Source organism: Anolis carolinensis, chromosome 3 (assembly GCF_035594765.1).
Source record: "Anolis carolinensis isolate JA03-04 chromosome 3, rAnoCar3.1.pri, whole genome shotgun sequence".
Lineage (NCBI taxonomy): Eukaryota > Metazoa > Chordata > Lepidosauria > Squamata > Dactyloidae > Anolis > Anolis carolinensis.
In genome coordinates this window covers 279,433,768-279,444,951 of record NC_085843.1, presented here as the reverse complement: position 1 = coordinate 279,444,951, position 11,184 = coordinate 279,433,768, and the positions used below count along the sequence as shown (strand labels likewise).

Genomic DNA, 11,184 nt, shown 5'->3' with positions numbered 1-11,184 from the left:
CAAAGAACAATATGAATTTAGATCAGCATTCTCCTGCACGATTCATTGGGCAAGATGGTAAAGAGCACAATGCAGCATAAACATGTTGAGAACCACTGCCTTAGACAAACTCTCTGGTGCCAAGTAGCATTGATAACATCATTTTAAATAACTGTTTTCCTAGGTTTCGTGCTTAATGTTTACATTAAACCCTTGGTCCACATTTTTTCTCACTTTTTTATTCACTAACTAGCTGTGCCCGGCCACGCGTTGCTGTGGCTTATGGGAATCCTTTGTTGGCCAGGTGGAATAGCAGTGAATAGCCTTGCAGTCTCAAAGCCTGGCCGTTTTCTGGAGTAGCTGGAGCTTTTTGTTGTATGAACATAGAGGCATGGATGAGGGGTTGTGCTGCCAAGTTTAGTGTTTCTGGGACATGTAGTTTTGTTGTTTTGTCCTAGGCCGAAATGTCACTACCCTTTTATATATATAGATAGCAGTGAATAGCCTTGCAGCCTCAAAGCCTGGCCGTTTTCTGGAGTAGCTGGAGCTGTTTGTTGTATGAACGTAGAGGCATGGGTGAGGGGTTGTGCTGCCAAGTTTAGTGTTTCTGGGACGTGTAGTTTTGTTGTTTTGTCCTAGGCTGAAATGTCATTACCCTTTTATATACAGTAGAGTCTCACTAATCCAAGCCTCGCTAATCCAAGCCTCTGGATAATCCAAGCCATTTTTGTAGTCAATGTTTGCCATATATCGCGATATTTTGGTGCTAAATTCGTAAACACAGTAATTACAACATAACATTACTGCGTATCGAACTACTTTTTCTGTCAAATTTGTTGTATAACATGATGTTTTGGTGCTTAATTTGTAAAATCAGAACCTAATTTGATGTTTAATAGGCTTTTCCTTAATCCTTCCTTATAATCCAAGATATTCGCTTATCCAAGCTTCTGGTGGCCCGTTTAGCTTGGATAAGTGAGACTCTACTGTATATAGATTGTGTTGCAACACTGGAGGATTGGTGGGAAACTTTTTTCTTTCAACCACTAGCTTTTGTCTTCAAGGTTGTGATTATGATAAGGCAAAAAGTTTTGGTTTTTGGAAATTCTGAGATGTCAGAATTCTCAATAAAGGAGGCTCAACCTGTATGTTATAGGTTTTTAAAATTATGAGCATCTGGATGCATTGACATGATGCATAATAAGCTTACCTATTTTATTTGGCCTGAATTTTGTGAGTAATAATTGCATATTGATTTTGGATGCTCACAGGCATTACATTTTCAAACGGAGACCTCTGGAAGCAACAGAGGCGATTTGCTATGATTACCATGAAGAAATTGGGGACAGGGAAAAAAAGCATGGAAAGCCAAATAGAAGTGGATGCCCAGAAGCTCATAGAGATTTTTGCACGTGAAAAGGGTAAGTAATACTAGGATATTATATTGGCATCTATCTCAGATCACATAAATCCTTGTGTACTTTCCATTGGTGTAGAGTTTGCCATATCTTTGTTGATGTCACAAAGGCAAGTGCTCTTTCTCCAAAAGGAAATCCAATTCAGAGTATTAAGAAGTTGAATGGATATTAATGGAACTTGATTTACAGGGCAGCCATTTGATCCCGCTTTGCCTATCATCAATTCAGTCTCCAATGTGACATGTGTTATGCTTTTCGGACACCGGTTTCCTCTTGAAGATGAAAACTTTAAGGAACTGATTGATGCCATTGAATATATCTTCAAATTTGGAGGATCCCCCATTCATATAGTAAGTAAAAACTTGTTCAATTGCATTCAATTAAAAAGATCTTCCAAAGATTCTAAGTCCTTAAGAACAATCAGAAAACCCTTTCAATAGTGTTGAATTTAGTCAAAGGAGACCAGAACAAATTCTGCAGAGATAAACCCTCACAGTCTAAACAGTGGCAGTAAAGATTTGCCTACTTCATTCTCATGTGTAAATATGAATACTTTCTGTGGTTTTCTCTCAGTTGCATGAGGGTGGATAAGGCAGAAATCCTCTTTAGGAGTCACCTCTTTCTAAGTGAGCGAATGCTTGGCCTGAAATCCCAGACCCGAGATTGAGCCTGCTTTGTGGATTAGTTAGAAGGGCCCTCTTGGATGGATTTCTCTACTGCCTTGTGCATGCCCTTAGTCCCTCCCCATGTTTCCCACATATTTACAGACAGTTTTTACCTATCAAATTGTTTCGCTGTCTCAGCACTCTGAATTCAGTTTGCCATAACTGTGGTCATCATCATCAGCAGCAGTGATCCCTTGTGTCTGAGTATGATTGCCTTCCAAGTGGTGTTGGGTCCATAGGTGTCTCTAGAGACCTATTCTTGACCTGCATGTTCTTCCTCACTGAGGACATTGATTTCCAGGTGGAAGGAGGTCCTGGTCAGGGTTGGCTTGACTCATCTTCCTCTTGACATATTTCTTCCCTTTGCCCTCCATTCATGCCTCTTCAAATTCCACAGCACTGTTGCTAACAGCTGATCTCAAGTTAGAATGCTTAAGGGCCAGAGCTTCTCAGTTCTCTCACAGTGTCTCTGCCACAATTTTTAAGGTTGGCGTTAGGCCTATCTTTAAATCTCTTTTTCTGTCCACCAACATTTTTTCCATTTTTGAGTTGGGGGTATAATAATTGCTTTGGGAGATGGTGATCGGGCATTTGGACAACATGGCCAGTCCAACGAAGTTGATGGTAGAGGGTCATGACTTCAATGCTAGTGGTCTTTGCTTCTTCCAGAATGCTGACATTTGTTTGCCTGTCTTCTCAAGAGATTTGCAAGATTTTTCAGAGGCAACATTGATGGAATCATTCCAGAAATTTAGTGTGATGACTGTAGATAGTCCACGTTTCGCAGGTGTATACCAGAGTTGGGAGGACAATAGCTTTATAAACAAGCATCTTGGTCTCCCTGTGAATGTCAAGATCCTCAAACACTCTGCTTCATTTGGAAAAATGCTGCACACACAGAGCTCAGATGGTGTTGTAGTAACTGTACTAAGCTGAGCACAAAGAGAGGAAGTATAGTGGGAGGAGAAAACTGGAACATTTGAAAAGCAACTAAGAAAATGGGTGAACACAGAATTCATTAGGAGCATCCCTTCTAATTCATTGAGAATTTACTGTGAGATATGTAGCAAGAGCAAGAGCAAGAAAATTAAGCAGAAAGTGGAAAAGCCTCCTTTCCTCCAAGAAAGGTAATAATGGCAAAGGGGTCATCTAAACTGACCAACTACCTTTAAATTGTGGTGGCTATACTATGTACACTGCAAAAACACACTGAAGTGTTTTTAAGGAGTTTAAACTGACTTAAATGGAATTGAGGGAAATCTGGAATAAACCCCTGAAAACATCACAGTGCCATCACAATATAAATCATATCACACAATGAAACCAACTCTGTGATGTGAACACCCAATGCACTGATGTATATTGTGGAGTGCAGCTAGACTGATAAAAGACAACCAAGGGCATGGCTAGACATGAGCAATTACCTAGCCCCTGGGATGCAGGGGAAGTCCTTGGCTGGAGCGGGCTTCCCAGGAAAAGACAGAAAGACCTCTCACTTCCGGATGAGAGCTGCCTACACCTGGCAACTTTCCCTGCATCTATTCCTTGGATTTGGTGTGCTCCATCTTCCCAGATCTATCATGTGTGTCTTTTTTCCTGCTTTCAAAGCGCCTTGTAAGAAGCCCTCCTCTGAGCTAGGCTTCCAGCAACAGCTGTATCACTGGTTTCTGTGGGTTTTTTGGACTGTATGGCCATGTTCCAGAAGCATTTCTCCTGATGTTTTGCCCACATCTATGGCAGGCATCCTCAGAGGTTGTGAGGTCTGTTGGAGATTGGGGAAGAATCTACAGCCCGAAAACCTACAGCAATCCAAAAAATACACTGCTTTCTCAAAATGTTAATTGCCCCCCCCCACCCCATTAGTGTTTCTTTGTATTGACTCTTTTATTTTTCAGTGATTTGTTTGGCCAAAATACTGTTTGCTTACACTTGAAAATTACCTAGAGCCGGCCCTGTCTCCATGGCTGTCAAGCTGTGAATACTGTGGATTCTAGAACAGGTTTGAGCCCACCTTCTGTGGTTAATGTCTTCACCACCCTGGTCTCAAACCTGTTCCAGAAATGGCAATCTAATCATCTGCACAATGAAACCAGTTTCTGCCAAACAGGTTTGAAACCAACCAGAGTGGTCAGTGTAGAAAAGATCAAAGCAACTTACATGTCAAACCTGCTTTAATTGATGGACTGTGTTCCTTCCTCCATACTAATGATAGACCTTTGCTTTTCTCCACTATAGTTGTTTGAAATGTTCCCATGGCTCATGAAGCGTCTTCCAGGGCCTCACTTGAAGACCCTAGAGAGCACAGAGGTTATGATTTCATTTGGAAAAAAAGAAATACATAAACATAAGGAGCAACTGTCCTCCCATGAGCCAAAGGATTTCATTGATTACTACCTGCTACATATAGAGAAAGTAAGTATCTGAATTGTATCCTAGTACAGGCAGGCCCAGAGTTACAAATATTCATCTTACAAATGACTCATGTGACAGGGTTGTTGTATGTTTTCCGGGCTGTATGGCCATGTTCTAGAAGTATTCTCTCCTGACGTTTCGCCCACATCTATGGCAGGCATCCTCAGAGGTTGTGTCCCCGCATTAAGTGGTCTCTAATTTTCTCTACTCACAGCTGCAGCTATTTTTGAACTGCTTAGGTGGATAGCTAGGCTATTAAATGGTTGAGTGTTCAATCTGACATGAGCTTCGAACTCATGACCTTTCAGTCAGAAGTGATCTATTGCTGTTGGCTATTAACCAGCTGCGTTACAGCCTGGCCCAGGTTGGGGAGATATCAACTCCACTGTCTCTCTGCACATAGATATAACTAAAACGGGGCATTTTAAGATGGGATGGAAACTATTGTTAAATTCTCAGTTTTCTGTGTAAACAGAAGGCCTCTGAACGTCACACTTGGAATACAATTATTCCTACTTCTCCCCTGGTTCATACACACATGCAGAATTAAAGACAACATTGCGGAGTAGCTTTGTTATCAGTCATAAATTATATTTCACCATTCACATTTTCAGGAACAGAAGACTGATCCTACCTCTATATTTGATGAAGATAACCTGGTTCATTGTATTAGTGACCTCTTTATCGCTGGAACACATATATCTGCATTGTTTATGCAATGGGCAATCCTCCTTTTGGCAAATCGTCCAGATATCCAAGGTAAAAAAAGGTCTTTGTGCACAGAAACATGAGGCAATCAGATCCAGCTTCTCCTCTAATAATGCCTCCCAGTGATGAGATTGAACACATGAGCAAGCTAATTTATTACTAAAGTGGGAAAGATTTGTATAGTCATAAAAAATGACTTACAGCAAATTACTCCAAACCTTTAATTAAGTCAGTGACTGTTAAAGAATCCCGCATGACAATCATCCATCCACAGCAGTACACATATTAAAACACATAAAACACTACTCAGCATGCCCTGATTTAAGCCCCATCTAAACTGTCTTTCATCCATTTCTGTCTATTTTCTCAGATAAAATCATCAAGGAGATAGAAGATGTTTTGGGTTCCTCTTCCATCTGCTATGAAGACCATAAGCAGCTGCCTTATACTAATGCTGTGTTTCATGAGGTCATGCGTTACAGATTTGTTGTGTTAATAGGGACTGGAAGGCAAACTACTAAAGACGTGAACATAGGGAGTTTTTTCATCCCAAAGGTACAGATTACAGTTAGAACTGCACTTCTCTATCCCAAAAACAAAATGGTTCACAAGAAAGCATTTTGAGAGATGTATCCACACAGGACAGAGCCAGCATGGTTGAGTATGTGAGTGTTGGAGTATTATTCTGAAGACCAAGGTTTATATCACCATTTGGCCTTGGAAACTCACTGGTGATCTTGGGCAGGAAACACTCCTCTGTTTCAAAAGAACGCAAAGGCAAATCTTCTCAGGAAGACCCCATGATTTGTTCACCTTGGTGGTTGTTGGCAGCCTTGAAATTGTTTCCCAGTCACGGGGACCTTAAGGTGAATTGATCATGGAGGTTTATGTCAGGGAATTGGTGACCCCGTGTCAGGACCCAGGCTGCAGAGCACCAATAACCATACACAGAGGCCAGAATCTATCTAATATCTTTATTGAAGGAATATATAAAGTTAATAAAAACAAGTGTAGAAAATAGTCCAGAAATAGACCTTTCAGGAAAGGTCAAAATTAGTCCAAAGAAACAATGTCCAATATGAAATATTAAGGTCCAAAGTTGTAATCCAATAACCGAAACACTCACTTTGCCAGGCAAAGTGAGGGGAGATGACAAGGTCCTTTAGTCCATGAAACTTGAGTGAGGCTATGGAGTAACTTGAAACAAGGCTTGATACAAGGCAACAAGGAACGAGGAGCAAGGACAAGATCCGTGGAATTACTTGGCAAAATCCGGAAAACAAGGCAAGGCTGAGTCCTGGAAAACAAGGCTGAGTCCTAGGAAACAAGGCAAGATCCGTGGAGGTAAACAAGGCTGGAACGGGAACGTAGGCTTGGAAACAAGGACGAAGGCTTGGGAGCGGAGTAGCGCTGTCCACACACAACCTACTCCAGTAGCTGACGAATTGACTCCGCAAGATCCCTTCGTGGGCAAAACACCTAAATAGGGTCTAGTTTTCCCACCAAAGAGCAGTTCTCTGGAGAACCAGAAACGAAAGCTATTCTCTGAGTCCAGATGCATGACTCCTTAAAGTTTCCCATGGAAAGCAGGCTTAATCAGATGAATGCTTAGCAGCTATCCTAGCACTCCTGCGAGACGCCGCTTGAACTCCCCTCTGTTGTTTACAAAACTCATGGCGAGAAAACGTAGGAGATTTAGGCTCAGGGCTTGTTTGACAGACTTCTGGAAGACAAATCTCTTGCAGGTGCAAGGTTTCCAAATCTGGCTGGGAAAGTTCCAATTCTGACTGAAACGGTGAAAAACCCAAGTTTTCCTCTTCATCTGGCACAACAGTGCCAGGAACGGGACTACATGGCCCATGACTCATCACACCCCGACTGATTGATGAGCCAGGTCTCACCTCTGCTCACCCGTCAGACCACTCTACAAACGGCGAAAGTGGCACTGACAAAGAACAACTTCACTGGGCACCGCAGATGAAGGGAGATGCTGACAAGCTGGAAAGCGTCCAGAGGAGGGCAACTAAAATGATTAAGGGTCTGGAGAACAAGCCCTATGAGGAGAGGCTTAAAGAGCTGGGCATGTTTAGCCTGCAGAAGAGAAGGCTGAGAGGAGATATGATAGCCATGTACAAATATGTGAGGGGAAGTCATAGGGAGGAGGGAGCAAGCTTATTTTCTGCTGCCCTGCAGACTAGGACACGGAACAATGGCTTCAAACTACAGGAAAGGAGATTCCACCTGAACATCAGGAAGAACTTCCTCACTGTGAGGGCTGTTCGGCAGTGGAACTCTCTCCCCCGGGCCGTGGTGGAGGCTCCTTCTTTGGAGGCTTTTAAGCAGAGGCTGGATGGCCATCTGTCGGGGGTGCTTTGAATGCGATTTCCTGCTTCTTAGCGGGGGGTTGGACTAGATGGCCCTTGAGGTCTCTTCCAACTCTACTATTCTATGATTCTATGATTCTATGATTCTATATCTGCTGAATCCCAGCGGCACTGATGCTTTATTTACACTAATATTTACAGTCTAATTAACCAAAGCTGTCAAGACACATATTGCATCCGCAAGATCAAACACGGAACTTCTCCGTCTCTCTCCGAGTCCGTTCTCTGTACAGCGAAGCACCTCCTCTGCATTCCACAGCCTGAGATGTATCTTCCTGTCACATAGCACAAACGGAAGGCGTTGCCATTTGCCCTTCCAGCAGTCAATCAGGGCTCGCTGCAATTAACCTCTTGACTGCTGGAATGCTTGCCGGAACAAAATACACATACTTTCACAGCAACAATAGATTAACAATTACAAAAACACTAACATTTTCTTGCTCAGCTTTATTCAGAAGATGGTTGTCTTTGCCTTCCAATGTTTCAGTGGTGCTTGTCACACCATATCTGCTTTGCCATGTTCAGTTCAGTTCATCTTGTTTATAATCCATACTCTTGACATTAATGTAATGTTTAAGACCATCAGAGATCCCTACTAGCCATTACATCCTTAAGGCCCCCTTCTACACTGCCATATAAAATCTAGATTATCTGCTTTGAACTGGATTATCTGCCAGTGTAGACTCATATAATGTGGATTATCTGTTTTGATAATCTGGATTATATGGCAGTGTAGAAGAAGCCTTTGTTTTATCTATGTGTTAGCTCATCATCCAACAAATGGTTAAATGATTCTATTTGAGTAAAGACTAACCAAGAAGAATTTCTGCCATGTTTTGGACTTTCTTGATTGGTCCACAAATATGTGTCCAGACTTTCCATACACACCTTGATTCATTAGGATTGCAGAAATAGCCATTGTCTATTCCCACTGTACATTGCACAGTAGGAACACTGGCAATATGGCATGTGTTGGAAGACTGATGTAACACAACCATCATATAATTAAGAGAGTGTAAATTTACATTATTCAAGCATCAGCAACTGCAAAATACATTGTCGGGCTGAAAAGCTACTAGATTACCCAATCCAACTAAATGTTTATTTGCTATTGTTTCTGTCTTTCAGGAGACAGTTATTATTCCTGATATGTATGCTATTCTTCATGATCCTCAGCACTGGGAGACTCCTGAAGAATTCAATCCCAATCATTTTTTGGACAAGGATGGAAATTTTGTTACAAGAAAAGAGTTCCTGGTATTTGGTGCAGGTAAACATACTGGGCAAATCATACTCTCTCAGCATCATAGGAAATAGGCTTGGGCCCGAATCAGTTTGAACAAAAATTATTTGTAATATTTGATGGTCCGTTTTGTATAATCTCTGAAAATAGAACAGATAGGAGAGCACCAAAAGCTGACCAAAATGGATTAAGGGTGCCGGATTTTAGTGGCTGCTGGAAAAGATGGAGTTAATCTGCAATATACCTGAGATAGGGGCGTGCTGCGAGGCTCCAGGAGAAGATGGGATTATTGCAGCATCTTTTTCTCCCTTTCCGACAGCAACAGCGTCGGGAACTTTTGGAAAGTTTCCTAGACTCCTCCTCCAGAGAGGGCCCTGCTGGAAACTTGCTTTCCCAGTAGCACTTGCATGGGGGCGGGCATTGAAAAGTCTCTGAGTTCCTTTCGGAGCATGATGGGAGTTGAAGTTTCTCTCTCTCTCTGATTCTCAGCCAATAAAAAGCCTGGTTGTGCCCATGCTCTGATTGGCTGAGAATGGACACAACCAATGACTACAATTCAGAACCATCTCTTGGAATTAAAATAATTCCAAAAAATAGTAGATTGGTGAATTGTTTTGAAACTTGGAAGGCCTGCAGTTGTAAATGGGGTCTAAAACAGAGGTAGGTTTCATGCAGATGGGTCTTAAAATGACAGGATTGAACCATGTAGTCAATGGGTCAAATCTTTGCCAAATGAAAACAGCAACATCCCTCCAGTTTTGAGTAACTTCCCGGTAAACAGAATGAGAGATTAGCCGAAAATGGACCCTGAAACGACATGCCTTTTGGATGAATTGCACATCTCTAATTGCAGAGGCAACCCAATCTTCCAAACAAATCTTGCCAAGAAATCCTCAACTTGTAATATATAGATATGGCTTCAGGGGATTTTTCAGGATCAGATTTCCTGCAACCTTTACCTCTTGTGAGACACCGCTGTGCTGAGGCAGCATTTTGGTCTTTTGAAGGAATATTCACAGTGGCTTAAAAAGAAGAAATGCCATTAAAAGATTTAAAAAGCAATTAAGACAGTATAGTTTTAAAGAATAAAGGAACTATCTCGTACTCCCCCCCCCCATGATTTCTCACAATGCTACAGCTCATTTCATGTCTGCAACTCTGCATTATAGCTATAGTGGAATCTTCCTCTGTTAGTTCTCTGGTTTGATTTTTCACAGCATTGTATTCTATTTTTAGGGGAAGTGTTTATCAATGAAGTGGATGTAGGCTTGCTTCCGCATCACTTACTCCTTCCTCTGTGTTTCTCACTATTCCTTTTCTGTTTGACAGTAGTCATAAGCATTGCTGTTTTCATTTAATACACTCTTCCTAATGTTTAGGCAGAATTGCTTCTCTACTAATTTGAATCTGATTGATTCCTATGAGATGGTGAGGCCAACCATGGCTTACACATTCATAGCCCGGTTTTCAGATTGTTCTGTGTTTACTGAATGTGATACATATTCATTTTCTGCCTTTACTTCCCCTGCAGGAGCTCGAGTGTGTTTGGGAGAACAGTTGGGGAGGATGCAGTACTTCCTCTTCTTGACCAACTTATTGAAGGCATTCCATTTCCAGCTGCCTCCGGGAGTCAAAGAACTCAGTGAAGATAATGTAGTGGGAGCGTTGCTGTCACCTAAACCTTATAAAATTTGTGCTGTTCCTCGCAAAAGTTCATCATAAAGCATACAAAATGAAATAGACTTAGCTAACCAACCAGCACTCATAGGGATTGGTTGATGCAGAATAAATGTAGTTTCTGGTTGAGAGTTACTCTTAAAAATAGGCCTAACTAATACTATTCCTTATACTACAGCATACCATAAACTCTGTAATGATTCAATATTAATTTTAAATACAGTAGTTGAAAGTAGGATAAAGATAAACCTCCTTTAATGTGTTGTCGAAGGCTTTCATGGCCAGGATCACAGGGTTGTTGTATGTCTTTCAGGCTGTGTGGCCATGTTCCAGAAGTATTCTCTCCTGACGTTTCGCCCACATCTATGGCAGGCATCCTCAAAGGTTGTGAGGATACCTGCCATAGATGTGGGTGAAACATCAGGAGAGAATACTTCTGGAACATGGCCACACAGCCCAAAAGACATACAACAACCCTCCTTTAATGTATTAGAGTTTTACTGTATTATATGTGTATTTTAACTGCGATTTAAAGTATTTTTGCTGGTTGTTTGAGAGTTCTGATTGGTTTCGTTTTGGTTAACTGAAAGTTTGCTGTAATTACAATGGCTTACAAATTAATGATGGGATTTTAAAGGAAATTTACTCTTCATTTAATGTTCCCAAACTTCTTCCCTACTCACAGGACCTAAAGCGGA

The 11,184-nt window shown here is 41.5% G+C and overlaps 1 protein-coding gene across 1 annotated transcript; it reads left to right on the top strand.

Annotated features, from left to right (window-relative positions):
* The first annotated feature begins 1,309 nt into the window (after positions 1-1,309).
* On the top strand, positions 1,310-10,531 carry LOC100563160 (cytochrome P450 2J5). The gene is made up of 7 exons (XM_062976991.1): positions 1,310-1,400; positions 1,677-1,747; positions 4,298-4,474; positions 5,089-5,233; positions 5,553-5,737; positions 8,695-8,836; positions 10,341-10,531. Exons 1-7 carry the CDS (start codon positions 1,310-1,312, stop codon positions 10,529-10,531), a joined length of 1,002 nt encoding a protein of 333 aa, XP_062833061.1.
* The last annotated feature ends 653 nt before the right edge of the window (positions 10,532-11,184 follow it).